The sequence below is a fragment of the Adelges cooleyi genome, unplaced genomic scaffold, assembly GCF_023614345.1.
Source record: "Adelges cooleyi isolate 19-005CV unplaced genomic scaffold, UGA_ACOO_1.1 ACOO_flye_CR_arks_rails_tigmint_CR_PRNA_2, whole genome shotgun sequence".
NCBI classification, from domain to species: Eukaryota; Metazoa; Arthropoda; class Insecta; order Hemiptera; family Adelgidae; genus Adelges; species Adelges cooleyi.
In genome coordinates, this window is record NW_026095860.1 from 10,973,752 (window position 1) to 11,000,626 (window position 26,875).

At 28.5% G+C, this 26,875-nt stretch overlaps 5 protein-coding genes across 8 annotated transcripts; 3 read left to right on the plus strand and 2 right to left on the minus strand.

Annotated features, from left to right (window-relative positions):
• Positions 1 to 3,275: 3,275 nt before the first annotated feature.
• On the minus strand, positions 3,276 to 8,905 carry LOC126833618 (uncharacterized). Its single transcript, XM_050565050.1, has 2 exons — positions 8,334 to 8,905; positions 3,276 to 4,511 (listed from the first exon to the last, which is right to left on the minus strand). The coding sequence occupies exons 1-2, from the start codon at positions 8,475 to 8,477 to the stop codon at positions 4,299 to 4,301; spliced, it is 357 nt and encodes a 118-aa protein (XP_050421007.1). The 5' UTR covers positions 8,478 to 8,905; the 3' UTR covers positions 3,276 to 4,298.
• Positions 8,906 to 9,078: 173 nt separating this feature from the next.
• On the plus strand, positions 9,079 to 11,274 carry LOC126833617 (mitochondrial intermembrane space import and assembly protein 40-B). The gene is made up of 3 exons (XM_050565049.1): positions 9,079 to 9,371; positions 9,441 to 9,534; positions 10,586 to 11,274. Exon 3 carries the CDS (start codon positions 10,785 to 10,787, stop codon positions 11,196 to 11,198), a length of 414 nt encoding a protein of 137 aa, XP_050421006.1. The 5' UTR covers positions 9,079 to 9,371; positions 9,441 to 9,534; positions 10,586 to 10,784; the 3' UTR covers positions 11,199 to 11,274.
• Positions 11,275 to 12,589: 1,315 nt separating this feature from the next.
• On the plus strand, positions 12,590 to 16,916 carry LOC126834016 (negative elongation factor D). Of its 2 annotated transcripts, XM_050565672.1 has the most exons (13): positions 12,592 to 12,911; positions 13,293 to 13,408; positions 13,493 to 13,602; positions 13,681 to 13,790; positions 13,851 to 13,958; positions 14,650 to 14,802; positions 15,080 to 15,210; positions 15,272 to 15,456; positions 15,628 to 15,877; positions 15,942 to 16,152; positions 16,223 to 16,363; positions 16,418 to 16,547; positions 16,631 to 16,908. In XM_050565672.1, exons 1-13 carry the CDS (start codon positions 12,858 to 12,860, stop codon positions 16,654 to 16,656), a joined length of 1,725 nt encoding a protein of 574 aa, XP_050421629.1. In that variant the 5' UTR covers positions 12,592 to 12,857; the 3' UTR covers positions 16,657 to 16,908. The 2 variants fall into 2 exon arrangements, with proteins under 2 accessions (XP_050421630.1, XP_050421629.1); XM_050565673.1 differs by lacking the exon at positions 14,650 to 14,802 and having other exon boundaries at positions 12,590 to 12,911; positions 16,631 to 16,916.
• A 2,059-nt stretch (positions 16,917 to 18,975) lies between these two features.
• On the plus strand, positions 18,976 to 21,647 carry LOC126834017 (calcineurin B homologous protein 1). The gene is made up of 4 exons (XM_050565674.1): positions 18,976 to 19,258; positions 20,829 to 21,098; positions 21,165 to 21,258; positions 21,332 to 21,647. Exons 1-4 carry the CDS (start codon positions 19,192 to 19,194, stop codon positions 21,474 to 21,476), a joined length of 576 nt encoding a protein of 191 aa, XP_050421631.1. The 5' UTR covers positions 18,976 to 19,191; the 3' UTR covers positions 21,477 to 21,647.
• Positions 21,648 to 21,719: 72 nt separating this feature from the next.
• Positions 21,720 to 26,209, minus strand: LOC126834015 (protein transport protein Sec23A). Of its 3 annotated transcripts, none has more exons than XM_050565670.1 (17): positions 26,062 to 26,209; positions 25,375 to 25,523; positions 25,182 to 25,312; positions 25,032 to 25,118; positions 24,778 to 24,933; positions 24,533 to 24,717; positions 24,317 to 24,461; positions 23,976 to 24,250; positions 23,772 to 23,914; positions 23,351 to 23,502; positions 23,181 to 23,287; positions 22,962 to 23,115; positions 22,746 to 22,897; positions 22,485 to 22,659; positions 22,173 to 22,328; positions 22,026 to 22,091; positions 21,720 to 21,957 (listed from the first exon to the last, which is right to left on the minus strand). In XM_050565670.1, the coding sequence occupies exons 2-17, from the start codon at positions 25,520 to 25,522 to the stop codon at positions 21,868 to 21,870; spliced, it is 2,322 nt and encodes a 773-aa protein (XP_050421627.1). In that variant the 5' UTR covers position 25,523; positions 26,062 to 26,209; the 3' UTR covers positions 21,720 to 21,867. The 3 variants fall into 3 exon arrangements, with proteins under 3 accessions (XP_050421627.1, XP_050421625.1, XP_050421626.1); XM_050565668.1 differs by having other exon boundaries at positions 25,375 to 25,527; positions 26,062 to 26,208; XM_050565669.1 differs by having other exon boundaries at positions 25,375 to 25,527; positions 25,954 to 26,076.
• Positions 26,210 to 26,875: the final 666 nt, after the last annotated feature.

Below are 26,875 nucleotides of genomic sequence, written 5' to 3' on the forward strand. Positions count from 1 at the left end.
GAAAAAAAAGGCCGAAAATCGCGTGTCGAAGTCCATTCGTAACTGGCCCGGACCGAGCCAACACTTATCATGAGCATATCGTCGTAGTAAATTATACTACATTTCATGAAAAATTAAATGCGCCTATATTGTTATCGTTATCATTTCTTCCTTTTAACCTTCCCAAAAAGAATATGCTCCGACTTTACCAAAATAAAACTAGCACCTAACTACCGACTGCGCTTTCATACTTGAGGTCACTATTAATAACAACAACAACAAAGGCGTTCCCGGTAGGGGTGTGGTCCACGAGTCACGGATAATATAAAGGTGTAACGAGTAGAAAATGTAGATTAGCAAGAATAATGAATATTGTACTTGGAATTAAGTATTTGACCCTAAAAAATAGTTCAAAAAATTAGAAACGTATTTTGCAGTGACACTATAGGTTTGTTTTTAGTTAGATTTAAGTTCAATTAAGTATCAAGCTTTCTAGTTTCACTATAACAAAAAATAAAACGCTCTCTGAATAATATAATTTTTACATCAGTATAATGTTATCTCACTTGTTTACTTTATTCAAATCAAAATTAAGTACAGTAAAAGTTGAGAAAATTACATAAAAATCACTTAAACCTAAGATTCACAATATACCTAAGTATTATAGATAATATAAATATAATATAATTTTGTTTTACTGGTTGCAGTTTTTTATGTCTACCAAACTCAAGTGCACATCAATTAAATCAATGCAATTACTACTTAGGCATGTTATCTGCTGTATGACAAGTTCTCAATATAGTCTATAGTAGTGATATTAGATATAGGTGTAATTATTATTAAGTTATACCTAGGTATAACTTAAAAAGCGCAACGACCAAATTATATTGTTTTATTATTTTGAATGAGTAAAATTATAAATTACGCAAATAGGAAAAAAGTAATTATATAGTTTAACTTGCGTGTTCGTGTGCAAGTATTTTGTCCTGCGCATACTAATAACCCTTTTAAATAAAACTTCCTAAGAATTGATTAAAACATAAATGTATAAAAACCTAGTATGCAAATAATTTTCAATGTCAACTTTTTATTGTGCACATTACATTAAATACAACATTTGCACCGAAGCGTTTTAAATGAAAGTGATTTATCATAATAATTAGACACCATGTAAAATCCAACGATCACGTTTTTTTTATTATTACACAATATGGAATTATATGAAATGACCAAATAAACAAAACAAAATAAGGATCACGCCTGGCCTTGATTTTTATTTGTCTATTTTATTCGTCTTAAGTTTTTAGGTTAGTATAATTTTTATAATGGAATTACTAGTTTTACAAATTCGGTATAACAACTTGAATAACCGAAGAAGAAATTAAATAAATTTGAGCTGACTCCACTTGACTTTCATACCACAACCTTGTACCAATGTAGTACAGTGCGGATCTAATGATTAATCTAATGAATAAGTAATATCTTTATCAGGGTACCTAGCTAGGAATTTTTTTTTGGGTAGGCCCACTATAAACCATTGATAAACAAAGTTATTAATTATTAATCTTATTAATAATTAATTTCTTTATATATATATATATATATATATATATATATATATATATATAGATCATTTTGGGTAAGCCCGGGCCTACAAGGCCTACCTACATGTTATTACAACTTACTCTTGTCGTTAGATTATTTTGAAATAACGCAAGTTTGTCTTAAAAATTATTGTATTCAAATTTAAAATATTTCAGTAGTGGAGCCACTTGGAGGAGGTATGCACTTTTAATAGTTTAAAATGATGGTAAGTGTATTAATTAGAAACCATAACATTGGTTAGGTTTGTGGTTAGTATTTTAAAATACAAAAAAGAGTGTGGCAAACGTTAAAATAATTCAGCCCTTTTTGAAATTACGAAGAAAACCTGTCGGTACTGTACTAATTTTAAACCTTGACACGCTTTTTTTTTGTTTTTTGTGAAAATATAAATAAACCTCACTTTACTCACGGTCCGCGATCAGTGGAAGTTATTAAAAATAAAACTGAATTAAACAATTTTAACAGGACCACAGCGAGTATATAACAGCATAATATATTATATTATAACGAGTAATGTTAGGAATTTTTTTATTTATCACTATTACCAATAGCGAACCCACACTGCAGCCGACACCAGTTTTGGTTGAATTATAATATATTATATGAAAAAAAAAATAGCGATACACTAAAAACGAATTTGGTCGGATACGAAAAAAAAAAAAAATTAAAATTGCATTACAAAATCATTTCTCGAAGTTGCGTATTATTGGTTGTAAATCTGTCTGGTGACCTTCACGTCGCGCCGACGAAACCATCTTGCACCGAAAAGAAGTAGTACCGAAAAAGTCCTTGAGTAGCTCATTAAACACAATTACCTTGCAAGTCCTAAGTGTGTCATTATATGTGTATAATATTTCGAAATATTGTGATGACAATAACGGTACAAGTTCAGCAATAGGTGTACGCGCTAAATTAATACACATAAAAATTATTAGTCGAGAACGGCCATTTAACAAACACACGGGCAATAAAATTAATGGAACGCGTGTAGGTATCGTTCTCGGCATAATAATATAATACAAAATGTTCATACTATGTTGTACAAATATCACCAATACAATAGCAATTTAAAGTTTCTGAACTGGAGAATAATTCAAAAATATGTGTTGGTAAAATTATTATTCCACCAAACGCATTTCCCTGGATAAATAAAAATATGATTTTTCCTCAATACCAAAACTATAAAATGTAAGTACACACTTGACGAGAAGGCATTTTGCCGGCTGAACACCGCGATCTTGTTGATACGGATACAAAATTAACAGTGCCCGTGGCATTTTTTTTTTTGTAGATCTAAAATAGGTACCATTAAATAATTGTACTAAAAGCAGATATTTTATATGATAAGAAGGTTGTATTATTATTAATAATCGGTGGTACAAACTATTCAATTCTTGGCTGACAATTGTGTGCGATTGCCATGCCATGTTTATTTATTTAAAACAATTTTTTTTTCAATAACATGTCATAACAAATTAGTGTTACATGCATTCTAGAAAAAAAATTGTATTTTTATTTTCATTCTTAAAAATAATTTTATATTGCAACTTATGTTAGGAAAATAAGTAAACACATTAAATAGAAATATAAAGCTACACAATCTTTATAATCTGTACAAACCAAAAAAAAAAAAAATGCTTTTGTTTTGTCTAATAATAGATAATGATATTAGTTTACAATCAGTGTAAATTATTTAATACTATGCTGTGAATGAGGTTTTAAACAATAAATAATTAGCGCTATTCATATTGCACTTATTGCATTCTTTATTTCTAGTCTTAAATATTAAATTATTGACTTAAAATTTAAAATATTTTACTACAATAATATTATATTAAGTATAAGTGTCTTTGTATAAGCACTTACTTTACTGAGATATAAATTATAAATTAACAATGTTGTTAAAGATATTTTTCAGGATGTCAAAATAAATATGTTAAATAAGTACTTCAATAAAAATCTTCCCATAAGTTTGAGATCAGGAAAGATTTATTTATTAAATTATTAGTCATTTTGCATTGAGAAAACTAGTGGATTTATGGCACATCTCATTATTTATCTAATTAGCGGTTTGATAAATTTTGAATTGTGACATTGTAAGTTAGATAATATTTTTTCATAATAAACCAAAACAAAAAATTATTAATTTAACACATTTTCTAATTTCATTCGTACATAATATATATAAATATATTTTATACATGTATAATTAATCAAATAATAAATTTCAATAGGTAATTTGTTTTTTTTGTAAAAATTAAAATTTTAAACAAAGCATAAAAATACAGTAAAATTTTCATTTTAGACTATCTCTACTAGTACTTTATTACACACATATTTTATTTTGACTAACCCTACAGTATAACTAATAGGCCTACATCGACAATTCTTAATTTTAAACAAGCTAACAATACTCGACTTGCTTATAATTAAAAATAAATTATTTAAGCACATTCATATTGTTATACATAAAAATAAAAATAAATTTTTCTTAAAATAGTTTTGTTAAATAATTTATTGCCCGACTTAATCATAATAAAAACCGTTAGTAAAACATTTTTTTTTTAGTAATTCAGAGATGAGGATGACAAATTTAAACAGTATGTTTACACAGTATTTGTCTCATTTACTTTGAACTCATTTTGTAAAACAGTCTTCATTGAAAAAAAAAATCATAGGTATATACAATAATAATAATAAGAAGAAGACTACAATCATGTTGAATGAACCGCAGCGGATAGGCATTCTTGACAAAGATTTAGATGTTGACGTTGGTTCCATTCTTGTCTTTCACTAGCTTGTTGTACTCTGGAACGAGCTACTATTCGAGCACTATGTTTTATAGCCATTTGTAAGGTATGTCTACGATTCAAACGCTGTACACAAGATACGCATAACGTTAGAGGTAAGCCATCAGAGGATTTGATCTGAAACAAAAATTATATACCACTGAATTTATTAGTTTTAAAATACTGAAAAGTATAATTATCAGAATGTTTGAATAGGCGAGTAACGACGGCAATACAATAAAGAGGATGAAATATATTTTATTATGTCAATAACATACTGGAAGGTCGGCTACGTAATTTGAAATACTAACAAAAAAAAGGTCATTGTTTGTGTCTGATGAATACTTAAACATCTGAAATAAATTATTTAATTTTTGAATTTCTTTTTTATTTGTTTCACATCTTTTACTACAAAACATAAACAATTAATTGTGTCTAATGTGTTAGGACTCTTTCACACGAAATACCACAATATAAAAAAATCTTGCAGTTACCCAAAAGTCGAACTATGCCCTTATGCACCGCAACATACGTTTTCCAATCAATCAATCACAGTGCCCATCAAAAGAACACTTATGTTTAGTATACAAAATACTATTTAAGCAATAATAAAGTAATTGTCCTTTAATACTTGAGTTACCCAATGACATTTTAAATAATCATTTCAATTAGAACATCAAGACTGATACAAATGTACGCACAATTTATAATAAACACATTATATTATATCGGATTTAAACAAAATTACAATGATTTTAGCTAACTTATGTAAATTAACGCAATGTGTATGTTTTTTTTTTTAGATTAATAAACAATTCAATCCATAGAAATACATTCTCAAGGTCAGATTTCATAAACTCTTGACACATTAACCATTGTCTATACTTACAAAATAACTAACTGAATTTATAAAAATATATGTATATATGAATAAATATCATTACATAAAGTGATACATTTATTATAAAATTAAATTAATTTAAAATTATGTATGAACTCGAGAAAAAATTGAATATAATATTTAGCAGACATTTGCATAGGAAAAATAGTATAAAAAAATATACAATTTTATTAATTTTGTTCCATGATAAATATATGAAAGTTACGTAAGGGGTGCAGAGAGGCAGCAACTGGTTTGATTTTATTTACATTAAAAATTATAAGTTAGCATAACCTAACCTAATATACAGCTGTGCATAAATCACCCGAAAACGAAAATTGTATCAAGTAGAGGAAACATTTTTGATAGTTATACTTCAAATATTGATTTACATTCATTGAATTTTTCTAATATTCTTGATAGCTATATGAATATTGTTTTGATTTTGAAGAGAGTAGACTATAGGCAAACCTTGGCTTACTTGGCCAGGGTCGTAGTTTTGCCTAATCCATCTGTAACTGACAATAGCTACAATGACTATGAGTGGTTATATTGCAATAAATGTAATAGATTTTAATGTTGAGCATATTGACTTGTTAAAAATTAATGGGACTGATACACATTATTTCAATATTTATTTCAGTATCTCTGCCCATTCACAAGTTTGAAAAAAAACCTTAAGTAATATCAAATATTTCATACTTAGTAAATTTAAACTCTTGTAAAAATATTAATATAATTGTACCTTAAGTCTACAAACATTTAAGGCTAAAATATATAAATATTTATTATTCCAAAAGGCTCTTATTACTTATTATATTTGTGCATGTTTTTACCAAAAATGTATACATTATGTATTACTATTATTATGTGTAACATACATACTATTTCTTATATTTTAAGTTTGTTTTTACATTTTTTTCTACAAGATGGAATCGAGCAAGGCATTTGATTTGGGCAAGTTCAATTAACCAGAATGTCTGAGATGATCAACACTGTCATGAAAAAAATTACACTTGTCACCCTATTGTCCCTCTGTACTCTATTCAGATTATAATGTACCTACTATTTTTTTTTTAACTATTTTTTTATATTTTTAATTTTCTGATAGTAAATAAAAATGGTTTGATGTATTACTATACTGTGAGCTATAACAATAATAGTCAATTTCAAATTTAGAACTTTCTTAGGTTTTGATGAAAATTAAACAGTTACTCTTATGCTAATTTTAGTAATGAATGTCAAAATTAAAAGTGAGGGCAAGTATATACAATGTTGTAAGGAAATCTAATTTTTAAGATTAAATATTGTTAAGGAAATTCCTGCATTTTGACATGTAAGTCAATTCAAAAAAGCATTTATACTATAATTTAAATTTTAACATAAATTAAGCTTTTAACAATGTATTATTGGATAACTTAACCTTTCTAGTGCTCACGTCTTTGTTAGTTACACCATCACTTATGTGGCAGCAATTGCACCTCTCTCAATCTTACGTGGGAAATTTGTAAAAAATATTTTGGTATTTTCTATTATTTTGAAATTAGAGAATACCGGTTGGTTTCGCTAGTCTAAATTCACGCACTTAAGACATCGCATGTTTTTTTTTTTAAAAGGCAGTGTAAAGGTTAAAAAATAATGTATTCAAAAATTGAAAAACACGTTTTAAAGTGGTTTTTCTTCAATTATTCAATAAAAAGTGAACCATAATTTTTGTAAGTGACATATTAAGTTTAATTTCCAAAAACTGTGATGATTTTAGGAACTATGATGAATAATATTTTTTAAAAATTTGAAAAATTTCGAACAGCGAGGAATTTTAACTGCATTTTTGCCTAACTTAAATTTAGGCCATCACTACTAAAGTTGAGCTAAACTCAACATCTAGAAATATAACTACCTATATAGAACATTTAAAAATATTCTTAATATTTTAATTGATAGAAAATAATAATTTATTTGATATTTTGAAATTTTGCTTATAAATACAGAAATAACATTAGGTAGTAATGTTTTAAAAGTTCAGTTTGCTTTCATTGTATAACCAATTTCTTATCCTTGACTTGATTTTGAAACCAATTCATTCAATTTAAAATATATCCAAATATGTATGTAATATCGCAGTTAGGTCAAGGTAGCAAGTAAACCATAGAATATTCGCAAAACAATACATTTTATGTTATGAATATTAATATATTGCACTATTTGTCATCTGATTATTATTAGGTAGGTATTTTTAATTAAGTTAATTTCCAAACACTATAAATTAATTGAAATTTCACAAGTCATCAATTATTAGAAAGTACAAAAAAAAAAAACAGAAAACTCTACTCCCAACTCCTAAGAACGACTCGAGTTGTAACACTTATATTTTTTTTTAATTATTCAAAGATAAATTACATTTTTCAACCAAAAAACATTTAAGATGAAAACGTAATAGGTAATACATTTTTTTTTTTTGGGGGAACTCGAGCATCAAGGCTATGCCGTCCTCGACGCCTATGAAAGTAACACACTTTTAATAACCCTGAAAAAAATAGTTCACCGAAACAGTTGAGGTCAAGGTTGTGCCGGAGTAGAAATCACACACACGAGTCGGACAAAAAGCCTAACCCGACAAGACGAGCGACAACTACCCCCCCGGAAATCGCAAACCCCGTACTAGCGAAATGAGCTGTTTTCCAACACATTACACCACACGTTCGTATCGGGTGGCAACATCAATCTAAATCAACAGTCCGTGATAACGCAATACACGAGCCGAACACATAGCTCCTATTACTACACACGCGCAGATTTCATCATCGCCGTCTCGTTTCGAAATAGTAATGAAATCCAATAGGCCAACAATGGCGCGGTAGTAGTTATACCCATTATTTATTAATAATAATAAACACAATATTCGTTTTGGGCTTTCGCCACGGCGTTCACGACGTGGAGGCGCTTGCGGGGGCGGGCCGGGGAGGGTACGGCGGTTTTCGAAAAAAAAGAAAAAAAAAAGCCGAAATACAAATTTGAAGAAAAAAAAAACCCCGTATCGTCGCCGCCACCGCGGCACAGTCACATAACACCTATCTTACCTTGATGGGTAGGTAATCTCGGATCTTCTGCACCAAATTGTGTTTTCTGCCCAGTTCGCCGAATATGTGTATCACCCGTCTGTCGATTTTCGAACACAAACGACATATGAAACCGCAACGGACCGCGTTGTTCACGCTTCCCATTTAGACGACGTCGTCGGTGTCTGCGGGCGCGAACGGAGACGAACACACTGGACCGGGGAGACGAAGCGACGACCTGACGGCACACACGCAAACGGCGACGCGATATTCAGCTGCCGTATAGCAAACACCACCGTGTCGTAGTACACGTACCGGGCACGGAAACGGCGAACGCGACCAATTAACTGTTACTGACAGTGGCGCGGACGCTAGCCGAACTTGTCATTCGGAATTGAGAAAAAAAAATTAAAATAAAAAAAACTAAGGAGGAAAGCGATTACGATGTAGCTGCTGATCGGTGTGCATGCGTGCGTGTGTGTGTGTGTGTGTGTGTGTGTGTGTGTGTGTGTGTGTGTGTGCGCGCGCGTATGTGTGTGTGTGTGTGTAAACTGTAATGTAATGTATGTGTATAATATACTATACTATATACGTGCGTATGAATGTGCAATCACACGACTGATACTAGCCGACAATATGAGATAGGTACCTCATAGCTGCTGTTGTCCGCCGTCCAGCTGTTACTACCAACCTAGCATATTATACCGTGTCGGTGTTCACGCCATTTTTCACGCACTGCACCAACCGACATAACCTAACATTTTCAAACGATCATTATTTTCCCTATCACCATATCAGCAGCTCGGCTCGGCTCGCGAATTGCGACAAATTGCGCTCGGTTTGATACTTAATAGTACTTTTTGCCTTTTTGGGTTCGGGCTTATTTCTTCTAGTATGTACGTCGAGTATTTTTGATTTTTGTTTAGTTTCTATCGGTTGTTGTTGTATAATATTTTAAAAAAACTGTTCAGTATCACTGTTCTTGAATAAGAAAATAAAGTCTGAAAACAAAAATGAATTTCCCATCATGTGTTCATATTATTTTCTAGATGTCTCATTGTGAGTAATGCCCGAAAGGCGATGGCAAGAATATCATTGTACTCATTTATAATTTGTATTGTTTTATAGAGACGTTTTAGACAATAATGGAAAAATCGTGGTCGTGACGAACGAAAAATTCAATTTCTACATCAAGGAAGCACTAAAAGAAGTCTTTGGCCAGGTATTTTTTGTTTGTAAACATTTTTTTTTCTACTTAAACAATCTTTGTTATTGTTTTCATTTGCCAATGAACCTATACAGTACATTAACATCACCCACAGACATTTAAATCATGTACACAATTTGAATGAATGTTTTTTTGTAAACTAACTACATATTCCTCTGTACAAATAGGTTTAAATTTACAGTATCTGTTTAAAAATTGTTCTTTCCTGTTTCATTAAACATAAGTCATTAATTTGTTAAGAATATTCATGGGTATAAGAGATATCAATGTAGATAGATGGTTCAAATTAGATTAAGTTGTATTTTTTTAAACCTAAATACAAAATTTATATTAATGTTCAACTTACAAGTATATATATATATATTACAGTACCTAGTGATTTTGTTTTATAAGGTCTCTTAATAGTTTAAAATTTGAAGCTTGAAATAATTGTGCAATTAAATACTTTTTATTATTATTTTTTAAGCTTTGGTAGTTTTTTTTTGCTTTTTGGTTGGTTTTTAATGTGTGTAGTGCAACATGTGCTGTAGGTATGAGCCGTTGCTTAAAACCCTGGGTGGTCATTCATCTGGAATAAAGCAGCGACTGATGCAATTTTACTTCAAGTTCATGTGTTATCTGAAGTACCGCGTACACCATGCACCTTTTTTTTTTATCTTTTATTGTTGAGGAAGTAAGAACTTTTCTCGCATTACTTTCCCCAATTAAATACTAAGGTAGTAGGGCATTAGGCTAGTGTGAGGGTGCACTAATTTATTAACCATTTAAACCTAAAAAAAAAGTTTCAGTCTACTTAAGCCTAACTTTGTTATAATATACGTTTAAAGTAGATGCTCTACTTTCGTGTCATTATTTTGTGTCGTTTTCAAGGTAAGAGTCCAAGGCTGAAGCATGTTCCATGCAAAAAAATATGAACTAAAGTAGCTAAAAAAATATTTTTTGAACGAAAGATAGTATTTGTATATATTTAAAGCCTATGTCATTGATTTCTGGCATGTTGTTTATTATTGACATAATGATAATATTGATTTATTTTATATTACAGTTTGGATTAGGCATTAATTTCAATGTATTGAAGTTTGATTCTGGCAGAGGCATCATCCGTTGTCCATCTGCATACTACGTAAAATTTCGTGGTGCAATTACACTATTTGGCAGATCTAATAAGTCCACTATCAATTTCAACGTACATCGGTCATCTGCCTGTTTAATATCATTTATCGCTGACGACACGTCTTACAAACATGTCTCAAGTGTTTAAAGACGGTAAAGATACAATCATTTTTGCAACGAAAGAAGACCATCGGTCGCCCAGCAAAGTAGAACTATCGCCCCCAGAACCATCACCAGGGTTGATATTTCCAGATGGTTCGATCAATTGGAATTGTCCATGTTTAGGAGGAATGGCAACTGGGCCCTGTGGCGTCGAGTTTAGAGAGTCTTTCACGTGTTTTCACTACAGTAAAGAAGAGCCTAAAGGAATGGAGTGTAAAGATAAGTTTACTGCTATGTGGGCTTGTATGGATAATTATCCAGAAGTCTACAGTGCAGGAATGAAAGATGATGAAGAATTTGCTAATACAGAAGAGAACAAAGATGATGACAAATCAGCAAGCAGTTCCCAAATAGAAAACCAAAATCAAGAAGAAAAATCATAAACTTGTTAAATTGTTTAATTTAGAATTTTTTTGTTTCAAATAGATTTTTAGTAATATATAAGTGTTTTTAATTTTATTTTTGTTTTATAATTCATTTTTTAGACAGTGCCAAAACAACTAGTTACTTCTATGAAGTAAAAAGAAAACAATAAGGACTATTTAAAAATTATTGGTTTCAAAAAATTAGATTTAAATTATTTTCTATGTCATGAACATAGATAATTTAACATAGTATTTTTCGTTCTATATAGTAGTTATAGTATTGTCCTAATGTGTGTTAGACAAGGATTGAAATTTACATAAGAAGCAAATTTTTCTTTTTGGTCCTTGATGGCGTTTTCAATCCCTGGTATTTAGAATAATAAATTTTGCATAATTATTCACATGTCTGTAACCAGGAATTAATTAAGTTAACTTCAGGTACTAATAATAAAGAAAAAGTCAAAACTGAAATGTTAATCTTAATTTTACTAAATGTTTATAGTCAGTCTTTGAAATAATATATTTTTTAGAACTCGACAATTTTATTATCTAAGACATAATTAATTGTAAATTTAGTTTCACTCCTTTTATTTCTTGAAATGTATATAATTCATCGTTCTCGCTTGGAACTTCCCCGTTGCCCATGGACAAATAAAATAGTATTTTAAGGTATCGCTTATCGAGATTTTTCGCCTCTCAATTATGCCCAATAAATTAATAATAGTAAATTATTCGTTCAACAATAAAATAATTGTCATGAAGTTTGATAATTGATTTAGAAAACTACGTGGAATTTCGACGTCTAGAGTTCAAAATAATCACTTATTAAAAAAGCGTCCCAAAATATTATATTGATTCGTTGCATAATGCATTGAGTATGTAAAACGTTTTTTTAAATTTCATTATTAGAGTTAAAAATACATTGGGTAGTCTGTACTAATATTATATACAAAGGTATGATAATTAATAGGTTATAATTTAAAAGTGATTTACATACAATTAATCTGGGGAACTAAATGACAATTATATTTTCAATGTTGTTATTGGTAACAAATAACTGTTATTATTTATTCTGAACAATTTTGATTTTTATTCCGTTTCAAACCTTTGGCGCTATCTATTAACTATTCAACGTTTTTCGCAATTTTAATATTAATAAATTATATAGTTGTTTTGTCTCGTTTTTAATTGTATGTAAAAAAATAAGCATAGTTAATGAATCTAATTTTAGTTAAGTAACATAATAATATTATTTCAATGAAAAATTAAGATAATATTATTGTTGTGTTGTGGTCGTAGGTAAACAAACATAAAGTATAAAGCCTTTTTGTTATCACTTATCATTAATTGTTCACTTTTATCAAAATATCAAAATTATAAATATGTATTAATTTTCTGTATTGTAAGCGCCAACTCCAATTCAAAGCGGTTTTGTCTTATGTTTTAATAAATTGTATTGTAAAAGTATACTTATTCAATCATTTATTTATTTGTTAATGGTTAATTATATCGGTTAATGGGTTATTATACCATCAATCAATTAGGATTGTTTAAAATAATTATGCCGAATACGTTTTTGCTTGTTTTCATTTTTTTATACTAGTTACAATTTGTAAAATATAAAATAATTTGCCAAGTTTAAACAATAAAAAAAAGTTATATTTTGCAAAAGTAAAAATGGATGACGACTACGATGAATATCGTCGCTGGGATGGTGATGTCGATGTTGAAGTAAGTCTAATATATTTAATATTTTATTAGCTTCTGTATGTAAAGCTGAGACGATATGTTTTTTGTTTTTTAAGTATAATACTAAATGGTTTAGTTTTAAAAAACCTTACTTTTAAGAAAGTGCATGTTAAATATTGTTTAAAAATTTACTTTCTTATTATTAGTTTCATACAAACAATATTTATAATATTAAACATGAGTTTTTTACAATTTGTTACATCGAAACTGTTCAAAGAATATTAAGTAAATTATCTTTCATCTATTATAAAGGATTGGATCTTGATAATTAAATATAAGAAAATATCTTTTAATTGTAATTAACTATTCAAAAAATATACAAATGTATTTTATTCCAGTTATTATTATTACTTTTTTGTTTAGACTGATGATAATGATGATATACTAGAAAATCCACAAGAAACCTTAACTCAATGTTTAGAAAAGTTTAGTAGTGCCGATTATATAATGGAGCCTGGAATATTCGCACAACTTAAAAAGTAAAATTTTGGTTAATTTTTTTAATTATTTAAATAGTTAATTATTGTGTATTTTAATGTTAAAATTAACTTCAAAATGTATAGATATTTCCAAGTCGGTGGTACTCCTGAGAATGTAATTGAATTATTATCAAAAAATTACATTGGTGTAGCTCAAATGGCAAATATGGTAGCCGAATGGCTTTTACTTGGAGGTAACAAATCTTAATGATTTTTATGAATGTATATGTTGTTAAAATTTTAAGTTCTCATATGGATAACATTTTATTCAGGTGTTGCTGTTGGTGAAGTGCAATCATTTGTTGAAAACCATCTCAAAGATATGGTGTTAAAAACATTTGATCCCAAAAAAGCTGATACTATATTTAGCGAAGAGGGAGAAGTAAGATATCTTATTAAATATCTAGTAGCTGATTGTCAATTTGTATTTGTTTTACCTTAGACGCCAGCGTGGTTAACAGAAATGATAGAGCATAAAATATGGAGATCGTTAATTTATAGATTAGCCGAAGAGTATCCAGACTGTCTTATGTTGAACTTTACTATTAAGGTACACTTTTCAATTTCTATATTGTATTTAAAATATTATACAGCAGGGATCTTCAATAATATTTTTTTGTGTATCAATGTTGTTGGATTTTCTAAGTACTTAATTTAATTTTGCAATGTTGGAAAAAAAAACAAAAGAGTAACTGTATCAATTTTGTTTTGTTGGTTTTACGGAGTATACCATAATTTATACATTTTAATTTTAATTAAAATATCAACAAATTTTACTATAAAAAATAGCCAAAAAAAAAATGTACGTTATTATTACTATACCAAAGTATCAATATCATTAAAAACCCAATTATTAATATTATTATATACAGGGTGATTCATTAAGAATAAGACACTTATTTTCTCGGAATATATTAATATTTTGAAAAATATTTTTTTCAAATATTTTTTGGTACACATTGTACTATATTTTTCAATATTTTGAAAAAAATATTTTTTTATTTTTTGTCTACAAATGTATGTAATTAAAAATAAATGTTGCCATTTAAAAAAAAACTTAAATACCCCCTTTTTGGCCTTCAAGGATTGGTGATAACAATTTTCAAAATATTGGAAAAAAATATTTTTCAAAATATTAATATATTCCGAGGAAAATTAGTGTCTTATCCTTAATGAATATAAAAAAATGTGGAATATGCTAATTTTATAGTTATGTGTATTATATTTTTATTTATTAATAGTTAATATCGGATGCTGGCTATCAAGGTGAAATTACTAGTATTTCTACTGCATCTCAACAAATTGAAGTTTACTCTCGTATACTGAAAAACTTCATCAGTGAATCAATAAAAACATCTACTGAAAAAAGGCATAACACAATACAAGAATGCGCTGTAATTAAGATTTTTATAATTTGTTTAAAAAAAAAGAACAATTTACCTAATGTAAATAGTCAAAAATAAAAATTGTTTATTAGAATCTCAAAGATAAAACTGAAATAATTTTCAGTTTAATAAAAACTTATTGCTATTACCTTTTTTTATAGAAGTTTTTTTACTTAGAGTTATTTAACATTAACATTTTTTTTTTTCAACATAGTCTGAATTTTGGACTACAATCTTTGTTTCGTTACGTGTACAAACAATATAATAATTAATTTAAATTTTACAGAAAATGGTTTGTCATAGTCAACATACATACGTCTTTACTTTAGTAGCTCTTCAGGTTTTGGCCAAAGAATCTAATGGAGGTGTTAATATGAAAAGATTTGCTCAAGAAATTACTCGTTGTGCCCAAGAAAGGTAATGTTAGATGGTTATAGTTTTTTGTGTTTACCTTATTTATTTTGATTTACATCTTTAGGAACGATGTCACTCCTATAACTATGGCATTAAACGGTGCCGCTCCATATGACCAACCTTGTGCCGCATTGAGCTCTATGTTATCCAGAAACGCTCTAAATCCTGCTGATATTAGTGTACTTCATAAACACTATTCATCTGCCGATTCTCCTCCCGTCAGTTTACTACGAATACCACAATTTCTCGGTGAGTTTTTCTACCTTATATTAGCACTCCGTACACAAATTACCAATGAAAAACAACACTTCAGCTTGGTTAAACAAAAGGCTTGAACATTGTCATTTTTCATCAATATGTTATTTCATTTTAGTAGTTTAAGTATAATTTAAATGAATTTTAATTGTGTTTTATTTTTAGAACTTTTAGTCCAAGCATTATTTAAACCCGGTATGAAATTAAATCCAGAGTATAAACCAAAATATATTTATCTGTACGCGTATTCGGCAAGTGTTTACGAAGTGACTTCTGGTAAAAAAAGGAAAGTAGTTAATAAAGACGATTTGAAGTCAACAATACAAGCTGTCGATAAGGTTCATAATATTTGTTACATGAATAAAGGATCCACCGAGTTGATAGCCGAAGTAGCTACTATCTACCAATGTATTAGGTAATGTTATGGTCTTTTATTTTTCATTCTCTTATATTGATGGTATTTATTTTTTTTTCTGTAGATATCCAGCGGTTGCCGTAGGCCTAATTTGTTGGGTCGAATACACCGTAATGGAACCAAGTTTCTTTAAACTTTGCACTGAACATACTCCTACCCACTTAGCTCTTTTAGACGAAGTTGTTACCTGTCATCCACAATTACATAATATCATTCTTAAATTATTTGTATCACTCTTTGAATCTAAACAAGACGAATTAGAAATTTTAGTACATGTAAGTGTGAACATGCAAATGCTAATTTTTAACATATTTATATTGAAAATAATGTTAAAAAAAATTGCAGTTGGAAATGAAGAAGATGTTACTCGATCGTATGGTAAATTTGTTGTGCTGTGGATGTGTTGTACCAGTTATTAAGTACATTGAACAATGTTGGCATCGTGGCGATACTGATATATCATTAATACGATACTTTGTTACAGAGGTAAAATTTTACCATACCTATTTACCCGTTTTTTATTATTGTTATAATTTTTAGGCTCTTGAAGCAGTTTCACCCCCTTATTCGGTTGAATTTGTCGATTTATTTTTACCTATAGTTGAAAATGAAGAAATAACCGGTACCATGAGATGCGATGGTGATAACGATCCAGTTTCAGAATTTATTGGTAATTATTTTTTTGTTTTAAATAGAAAAAAAAATTAGTTTCATATATATTTTTTTTTTAATTAAAAACAATTTTTTTTTCAGTACATTGTAAGGGAATGACAATTTAGAGGAAAATATAATTATTATATGAGCATTTTTTGTTTTTCAAAATTGTTTTGTATAGTTAATTTATATTTTTAAACTGACTATAATTTAAATATTTTTATCATTATATAACTCTTTATTTAAAAATTATTTTGTTCACTTATGTATTTAAAACATAATTTTGTAAATAAATTAGTCTTGTATGGTAACAAATAATTTACTCACTTTTGTGTAAAAAGTTTATAGTAACAAAATATACAAAATTAACTCGATAATATTTTTTCAAAAATATTTATTGTTACGAGTTTCATTTTGTAATATAAAGCCGATATTTAGGAACTATATTGTTTAACAAACAAATAATTAGTTTTTTTAATATACACAAAAATAAGTATACAATTATTTGAATCAAATAAAGAAAAAGTATTTGACATTTGCTTATTTTATAACTTTTCCCTATTTATGTAAAAGTATTATATTTTTTTCTCTATACTTTATAGAAATTTCTTTTCCCTCACCTAAAATAATTGAATAGATCTGTCTGATTGAGGTTATTTCCAAAAATACTATTCTCTGAACAAACTGAGTATCACAATTTAGTGTTTACTTATAATAGTAGATACCCTGCTTATATATTATAAGGATTTAATCATTAGTTTCCCACAAGTAATAAAATTGACTACAATATATTAATTTATAAACAATTTAAATTGTAATTTAATAATAACTTCTAAAATACACTAAGTAGCGTAAAATCTGGAATTCATGCAGGGGTTAATTATAATAATGTAGTCGACAATCAGGTTTAACAAAACAAACTAAATTAAATTTTCTTTTTATAAATATAAAGTTATTACTTGTTAGATAAAGTAGGTATTCTTTAAAATTTAATATTTCTGAAGTAAGTACCATTTTTTAAGAAAATAAAATTATATTATGCTTTAATACTTATTTACTTACATAATATATAAATATGAATATGAATGTTTAGAATATTTACAATTTATAAGCAATTTGTATCTAATCTTCTGCATGCTTGACTCTTGACAAGGCAACATAGGAGTGTTTGGTTTTGTCATCGTACCATCCAATGGGACCAATTTCACAGTCAGCACATACAAGGTATTTCAACCCCGATTCAACGGGTTTCGAAAAACCAATATTGTCAAACATATACATATCAGGTACTAGCCAGTAATCTGACAACAGTTCACATTCAATAGATTCACAACCTTTCCTTTGGGCCATGTGTGGAAGATTAAACTAAAAAATAATAGTTAATTTTGAAATTAATACATATTATTTTAAAGGCAAACATATTATACATCAATTTTGGTATGCTTTCCCGTTGAAGACGACAGTATCTTGGACGGACATTTAGTACAAAAAACGGTAAGTTTATTAGTTTCTTCCGAAATCAGATGGTCAAAGTTATTTTTTACTTCAATAACTTCAGTCATACTGTTTGGTTCCTCTCTTGAAATTATGTAAACAGTTATAAGGTACAATGAGTTATCGACTCGCCAAAAACTTCTTTCGCGTTACGCTAAAAAACTTTAAAGATAATTGAAAATAAGTAATAACCAAAACAAACTTGAAGAAAATATGAATGTGTTACACTTCTTGGTTGTTTCAATATTGCAATGTTGTTATCAAATACTAGCTCTTAGATAATAATCCAGCATCTCAAAATATAATGTAATACAAATTTTGCGGCACTATAATTTTGAAAACTTGATAATAGCAAATTTGTATTTAACCAATGATAGTTAGAAAAATACATAGGTATGTCAGCAACTTGTGTTATCAATTTGTACAACGTGGTAGCCGGTTTATCAATAGACCTCTCTAGGACATAGACCTATAAAGATAGGTCTATAGGTTCTTTATAGGTCTATGCTCTAGGATATTAATGTCTCATCTACGCTGATGATACTACTGATGATACCCTACTTGAATAATTAAGAAACTTGAATATACTAAATATTATATTAAAGTACAAGTGTATTTTTAATATTATATTTGTATTTTACTACTCGTAAATGCAACCTCTACGCACTATGCGCATGTGCACATGACTTGGTGATGTCATCGAGTCCCATTGGCAACGCAGTACGTCGGCTCGCTGGAACTACACACATACTCAGCTGTCTATAGTAGTATATTAAGGTCTATCATCTATGATTATTCTAATCAAAACGTGATAATAAATGATAATTATTAGATGTTAATTGTTATTTGTTAATCGACTTTCGAATATGAATGATTTTAATATATATAGTTAACTGCAGTCATAGGCCATCACAAAATACTGTAACCAGTATTCGCAGTATTTAGTGAGTGCCAAGCATTATCGCCAGTTAGACGTTAGTACTTAGACGGTTTTGTTTATTAGCAGTTAAATTATATATATATATATATATATGTAAAATGATGATAATATGATGGTACTTTTCATATTTTATATTAAATTTGTCCAAAGTTCAAGGATATATTTTTTTATTTAATTAAGATTTTTATATAACTGTTTACATTTTATTTATTAACCATTTACAAAAATGGGTAACCGATCTTCATTGTTATTACGTAAAGAAGAAATTGCTCAAATAAGAAGTGAAACGGGTTGTAAGTAAATATTTCTCTACAATATTACTTTAATGTACATATTTATCTAATATTATTATTAATTTATTTTAAATAGATTATTGAAATTTGTTGTACTTAATTTTATCAAAGAGGAAATATTCAAATAATTATTTTTAGTTTATCGCATTTTATAACAAAGAAAGATAATTATTACACAGTTTACTAATATTTTATCTGTTAAGTCAAGTTGGAAGGTAGTTTTTATTAGTTAGCCAATATTATACAATTATTTTATTTTAACAAGTTTTAAATAGGCAAATATAATTTATTTATCAATAATGCAGGTATTTAAATGTTACTATGACCTTAAATGCAAACAGATGGAATTTTCTATTAACCTAGTAATTAATTAGTAATTCAATGAAAATATAAAGCGTTTTAAAGGTTATTGTATAATATTATTATGCTAATATAATATTGTAATAATAATAAAAATGAAATAATTTTCAGAAAAAAAATTATCTATGATGGATTTAAAATAAAAATACCTATTATGAAATTGAAAGTTGATGAAATTTTAGAGAGAATGTCATATCCTTTCTTTGAACATGCCTTAGAAAAAATGTATTAGTTCAAAAATTACCTTTTCTCAACATTAAATGTTAAGCTAAATACTTCATTTATTGAAAAGAAGCTTTTATATCACCTCCATAGTAGGTATTTGCTTTAAAAATACTATAGACCGACTTAAACGCATTCTGTTTAGCTATGTTTTGATGAAAAAAATATTTAAAATCACTGTCGAGGATATAATAATTAACATGTATATTATATTAAAGCCCATAAACAAACATTCATTGTTATTCTGCCCAAGCAAACTTGAATGACCCTGGTTTTATTTTATGAGTTTCAGGTGATTAATATGATGTACATTAAGTTTATATTTTTACGTTTGTAATTTGTAAGGCAAACAATGTATGGAAAATAGTGGCCTTGATTATTTTCTTTCATGTTTTTAACTTGAACTAAGCAAATACAAATAATAGCTTAGCTTACTTGAACCTTGAACAAAATGTTAAAGATCCTTTTTAGTTATACTTTATAGAGTTAACAATTTTATGTTTCTTTTTTTTTATTATTGGAATTTTTGACACAACTTTTCATTAATTAACTGTATCTTATTTTTCCATCGAGTAGAACGTGTAAAGATTGATAATTAATAATTATTACTATAAAATATATATTTTATGGTAATAATTATAATTGACTACATTTTTTAACACTTAAAAATAATAAATATGCTACTCCATATAAAACAATTTACTCATTAATAATTATGTTAAGAAAATAAATAAATATAAATGTATTTGTAGTTATATTCGTAAAATAATTATTTTATTTCTGGTTTTTACTGTAAGCTATATTTTGTTAGTTTCATAATTGTAATTTGTTTTCATAACTAATAAAACTGATTATGTTGTTCTCAGTATCAATTAATAATAATAAGAATAATGAACAATAAACGATATATTAGCAAATTATTAAGATATTAAATATAATATTGTAATTATTACTTTTGTCATTCAAATATTTACTTACATTTTATTAGTCACTGCAAATCAAATTGAACGACTGTACAGTAGATTTACTAGTTTGGATAGAGGAGATTTGGGTACTCTAAGCAGAGAAGATTTACTCCGAATACCTGAATTAGCCATAAACCCTTTGGGAGAGAGAATTGTCGATCTTTTCCATGCAGATTCTAGTAACAACAGTAGTCGTATCAACTTTTTACAGTTTATGAGAGTACTATCAAAGTTTAGACCAATTAAACCACTTAAGGAAAACAAACAAAATAATCGAATGGAAAAAGTAAAATGTATAAATCATATAAACAAATTAGGAATTATTGAGAAAAAAAAAAGATTAATTATTCTATGTCTAGTTGCGTTTGATATGTACGATGTAGACAACGATGGTTTGATATCCAAAGATGAATTACTAATTATATTACATATGATGGTCGGTGCTAACATCAGGTACGTTGTGTTTTAGAAATGTAATATATTAATTTAGACTTCGGTGTTGATTTTGTTGTTTGTATTTTATTAGTGAAGAGCAATTGTCAATAATAGCAGATAAAACAATATCTGAGGCCGATATCGACGGAGATGGGTTGATTTCTTTTGAAGAATTCAGTAAAACGTTTGAAAAATCTGATATTGAAAATAAAATGTCAATCAGATTTTTAAACTAGCCAAGACTGACAATTTCGAATCTACCATTCCACTCTCCGATTCTCTTCGTGTAATTAGTACTTTCACTGTTACTAAACCAACTATATATATTTATATACAATTTTTAATTTTTAAATGAATTCAATATGTACGTGAATGGATGAATGTAATTTTCTAATATAAATACATTTTTAAAAAATTGTATTTATTTATATATATATATTAAGTGTATATATGTATATTTAATCCTTACATATAACAAATAATGGCATTGACTCCTATATTTCATAGATAATTATTTAAAATACAAACAAGTATAAAACATTTTGTACAATTACCCAACTGAGGAATTGAATTTATAAATAATAAAATATCTTTAATAACAACATTAATCAGATTTTAAAATGCTTTCTATGCATTTGAAGACACAGCTAACTTCTTCAAGTGTTCCATAAATAGTTGTAAGCTTACATCGTCTGTCAAAACTGGTGCCCCAACATCCTACAAAATAAAACATTGCATAAAAATCAAATACTTGTTTTAAAATTAGAAAACATTTGAATACTTACACCTCCATAGGCATACATATTATTGTGGGTTTGAGATGGATTAACTTTACATAGCAAAAATCTCGCCTGAGTAACAAATATCATACATTTTTTAGCTATTATATTTTTGTTTATCAATACTTTAAAAGATCTATTTGATTATCTAACCTGACTTCCGCCTTGTTCTGTGTCAATATAACGAGGCATTGGGAATCTTGTTTTTAATATTTCTTGAGCATCATCGACAGGAGCTTGGAGTAGTTGTTTAAAATTGCTGTATTCTGGTCTGTTTTGATAATCCATTGCTCTCCATTGGGCGATTGTCTTTAGTTTAAATAAAATTTACATTAATTTACCAATCAAGTAATACACCATTGTAAAGCCCGTTTCACACCTAATGGTTATGTTCCACATGGTGTTCATACGCCGCATATAAAAACGTCCAAGTGTAAAACAGGCCTAACACAACAAATTACTCACCTCTCCGTGGAATATCAAAATATGGAAAAATGTATCCATTAATAATATTTTGTCTGGTTGAATACTGCTTGTATCTAAAAGTACTGGTTCAGGTCTACCATTAAAACTATAACTATACAGAATTGGCTGTATCATAATTAAACTCTGTGTAACATCTTCGCGCATCAGCATATGTCTATTAAATAAATAATTATTTTTACTTATTAAAATAAATAATTAAAACAATGTAGAGCTTGAATAAATTAATACATTTATAATTACCTATAATATGATGTTTCATCTGGGCTGTTATTAAAAACTTGTAAAAATTGTGAACGCCGCAAATGGTACATAAATTGAGGGTATAAACTGAAATTTTCTGGTAATCGGAAGCTATTAGGATCATCTTTTTGGTACTCTCCAAATTTCTGACACTATAATAAAACAACAAAATTACAGCATTTATGATAATCGTGATGATAATTTAAAATATATTACCAAACGTATGAGTGTTCGATCAGCCCAACGCATAACATCAGGGCTGTCTTCGGTTTCTGCACGGTTCACTACCATTCGAGACATTAAAACGGCAGATGCTTCTTGATCAAATCCAGCACTAACGTGCATCATATTTTGCACAGGATCTGCCCAACTAAAATCAGAAGATTTAATAAAATTCATATTTTAATAAATGTATATTATTGTTATGTTTTTTACTTTCTAGCCAGAGTTGTGACTCGAATCCTTTTCTGTCCACTGGAATGTTGGTATTGCGTAATAAATTGAATACAGCCTCGTCCTCCTTGTGGTATAGGAGATCCATGCTAAAAAAATACACACACATTTGAATTAATGATTTAACTATAATAGTTTGGTTAAGTTCTTACTTGGTTAACAATTTCAAAGAAAAATGCACATGTCGTGTTAGGCATTAAACTGCACATTTTCCATTGGCATGTACCGCCCAATCCTAAATCGCAGTCTGATACACACGAGTTCTTTATATTCAGTGAGACACATGGACCAATAGCTCCCATTACTAAATCATCATAAAAAGTTACAATTCTATACTACACACACTATTTATGCATCATTTTTTTAATAAATTCAAATGATTTATAATTGTTTTGTATTTGTTAGCAGGCCATTGTGAAGTTTCATCTGTGCTCATGAAAGTCCAACAAAAATGGATTTTTTTTGGTTTATTTCCAAAATTCAAATTTTTATTTTTAATTACTATTCTAATTTTTCTTTTTTTTTTAAGTAGTGTGAATGTTGAGTGGTTAAATGTTAGCAATAGTGCCTTACTTTTTAATTCTCTAGAAGTTTTCACTTCTATGTTAGCATTAAATGCCATTTTCAAATTGTTTTCATGATCTCGTGCCATTACTCGTTGAAATGTCTGTTTAAACAGAGACGAATTGAATGAATCACCCATTACCATGTGGCCACTGGAAAGAAAAAAAAATATTACCAAAAGTATATTTAAAAAAAAATTAAATTTTAAAGTACCCAGTAGAATTACAGCATTGTTTCATTTCCATCAACCCAGTTTGATCCAATGCACATGAGTATATATCAATTGTATGCCCATTGGTAGCCGCACGTACTCCAATACTATCGTAATGCTTGGTAGCTTTTTTCATGTACGGAGCATTATCTTTCATGATTTGATCATGAGAACGAATTGTATCGGAAAGTTTTTCATTTACTACATGACCAGGACCTTGAGTACAAGCTCCACCAACAAACAACATAATTCGAGCACCAACATGAGGGTATGAAGACTAAAACAATAAATTATCTTTAAAATAAACATTCAACTGTTTATAATATAGTATTATTATTATTACCTCTAATAGACTAACAGCTATGGATAATGCCATTCCAGTGCTTCTCAATGGTCGCATGCCTTGAGCAACAGGCCATGGATCTTTTAACAGTTCACTCAATAAATCTGACATATTAACATCACAGTTTTGAACAGGTTGTATAAATCTTTAAATAATAATAAATATTAATAGAGATGAAACATAATGGTAAAAAAAATGTTTTTCTTAAATGCAAACCTATTGGCAGGAGCATTCATCTGCTGTTGTTGTTGTTGTTGTTGTTGTGGGGTCATTCCAGGTTGAGCTACTGGAGTAGCATATTTTCCAATTCCTAATATATCTTGGATTTGTTTGGGCGGTAAATCTTTGGTACCTCTGAATACAAATGATTTGGAAATACCATCTCCACGTAATTCGTGAACCTTGAAAAAATAAAAATTTATAAAAAAATTAGTAGAATTAAGATAGTTTTTTTTTTTTACCTGAACATTATTTCCAAAAGTTATCAATCCAACAAGTGCATTTGGAGGTAATAAACTAAGTGACATCTGCAAGGAATCTTTAAGTGCACCTAATTCTTCATCATCCATACACGTGTCGACGACAAACAAAAATATTGGCGGCATAGTTTTAATCCTCTAAATCAATAAATTATTTGAAATATAATTATAACTTACACATATATGAATTCTAGTTTAATCTGTTCAACATAATAAATCGGCAACAAGTTATTTACCGTAATAGTATATTCAATAGTAGAGAAGGCTGGAATAAGTTCAGCTGGTTGATGTTGTTCTGAAATCGCTCCATATTGAGGTGGAAACTAAAATAAGGTAAAATAAATACAGTCAATAATCTGTTAACTATTTTACACTAAATAACTCACAGAATTGCACTGAAAACAGAAATTACAAATCCACATCTTGCCCCTGTAATCAACTTGGCACAGAGGATTTAATATCGCTCTACATGTGTTGCGTGTACATAGCACAGGGTCATATTGTATTGGAGGCAAGTCTATGATACAAAGTTAATTATAATAATACTATATAATATAGCTAATTATTAAGTTATTTAACCTGGTCTTTCTTTTAATGGCTGATAGAGACAACCCACTGGTACGACCAAGCGAGTGGCCTCCAGCCTACTCGCAGGCCATACGTTCCAGGACAAGCGGATTCCATCACGCTCTTCATTTTGCTCAATGTATTCTTCATACGTGGTCATACTTTCTAGATCAAATCAAATTGATTTATTAAAATATCAATAATATTTAACGAGTTGTGAGTATTAAGGTTGATTTGAAACTACACAGTTTATAATCAATAACAGTATACACATAAAAGTCAAACAAGTCAAATAAATAAATTATAGGGGAATTTACCGATGTTGATAAACAATCAAAAAGCATTTTAAGCGAGAATGTTACCTAATAAATATTACCAGAAAATTATAAGCAGTTGATTAATCATATTACAACAAAAAAAAATGATCAACATTAAGAAATATATAATAGGAACTATAACTTGCCTACATAAAAATTAGGTACATTCTTTGTGGTAATAATTCATAATGAGCATAAGAATAAAACACAGAGAATAATAAAAAGTTAATTTTCATCATACTCCAAAAGCTAGAATTAAAAGTTCGAAACTTACTCAAGTCTTTAGAGGAATTAAAAAACGATCAAACTTTAGTCAGATAACAAACAAATTAATTGTTAAAAGTAGATACACGATCCAGACTAAGTAAAATATGGTACTTACATTAGTAACGACACGTTGACGGGCCAACTATGTAAAATATTTTAATACTTAACTAAAGTAAACTGTATTATAGTTATGACTTAAGTATTTAATTTACGAAAAAACAGTTTTCGAAAAGGTGGAACAGAACACGTCATTGGTCACTGGTTAGCCGCTGTACGAAAACCGCGGTTACTTTTTTGATGGCTAACAACTTGAATTGTTATCTGTAATAATAGCGTTATCGCTATGATATCAAAGAAATTGATAAGATAACTCTTAACTTGTCGCGCTACCACAGAATAACCATCATTATTCGACATTCACCCCGCACCCGGGCCCCGGCTGGCCATCCACTGCTATTTACATTTCACTGTTACGGTTAATATAATCTAGAATTTAGATACATTTTAAAATAGTTTGCTCCACCGATGTAAGTCGACACTTATGTTTTATTATGTCAAATTATAAAACCTTAAATGTGAACCTTTAAATAACCAGTCTAGAAAAACTGAGTTAACCAAACTAGTCCTATATAATATAACAAAAAGTTGTATAACCTTAAATGTGAATCTTTAAATAACCAGTCTAGAGGAACCGAGTTAAACAAACTAGTTCTATATAATTTAACATATAACAAGAAGTCACAAATGAGGTTCCGGACTCTGATCTTGTGGCTCGTTTGTAAACCAACATAATAAAATATTAGTTAATTTGGTAAACCACAATTTGCTTGTTAAAAGATCAAAATAACATATATAGGAGTAAAATTATTTATATAAAACTAAAAAGCTTTACAATTTTTAAAAACTTTCGAACAAATAATTTTTAAGAT

Coding starts and splice junctions, on each gene's coding strand:
- LOC126833618 (XM_050565050.1), bottom strand. CDS start 8,477: ATGGGAAGCGTGAACAACGCGGTCCGTTGCGGTTTCATATGTCGTTTG. Junction 4,512..8,333: donor GAGATTACCTACCCATCAAG/GTAAGATAGGTG, acceptor TTTTTGTTTCAG/ATCAAATCCTCTGATGGCTT.
- LOC126833617 (XM_050565049.1), top strand. CDS start 10,785: ATGTCTCAAGTGTTTAAAGACGGTAAAGATACAATCATTTTTGCAACG.
- LOC126834016 (XM_050565672.1), top strand. CDS start 12,858: ATGGATGACGACTACGATGAATATCGTCGCTGGGATGGTGATGTCGAT. Junction 13,409..13,492: donor ATATTCGCACAACTTAAAAA/GTAAAATTTTGG, acceptor CAAAATGTATAG/ATATTTCCAAGTCGGTGGTA. Junction 16,153..16,222: donor AATTAGAAATTTTAGTACAT/GTAAGTGTGAAC, acceptor AAAAAATTGCAG/TTGGAAATGAAGAAGATGTT.
- LOC126834017 (XM_050565674.1), top strand. CDS start 19,192: ATGGGTAACCGATCTTCATTGTTATTACGTAAAGAAGAAATTGCTCAA. Junction 19,259..20,828: donor AATAAGAAGTGAAACGGGTT/GTAAGTAAATAT, acceptor ACATTTTATTAG/TCACTGCAAATCAAATTGAA. Junction 21,259..21,331: donor ATGGTCGGTGCTAACATCAG/GTACGTTGTGTT, acceptor GTATTTTATTAG/TGAAGAGCAATTGTCAATAA.
- LOC126834015 (XM_050565670.1), bottom strand. CDS start 25,522: ATGACCACGTATGAAGAATACATTGAGCAAAATGAAGAGCGTGATGGA. Junction 23,503..23,771: donor AACTTCTAGAGAATTAAAAA/GTAAGGCACTAT, acceptor ATGATGATTTAG/TAATGGGAGCTATTGGTCCA. Junction 22,898..22,961: donor ATCGAACACTCATACGTTTG/GTAATATATTTT, acceptor GTTTTATTATAG/TGTCAGAAATTTGGAGAGTA.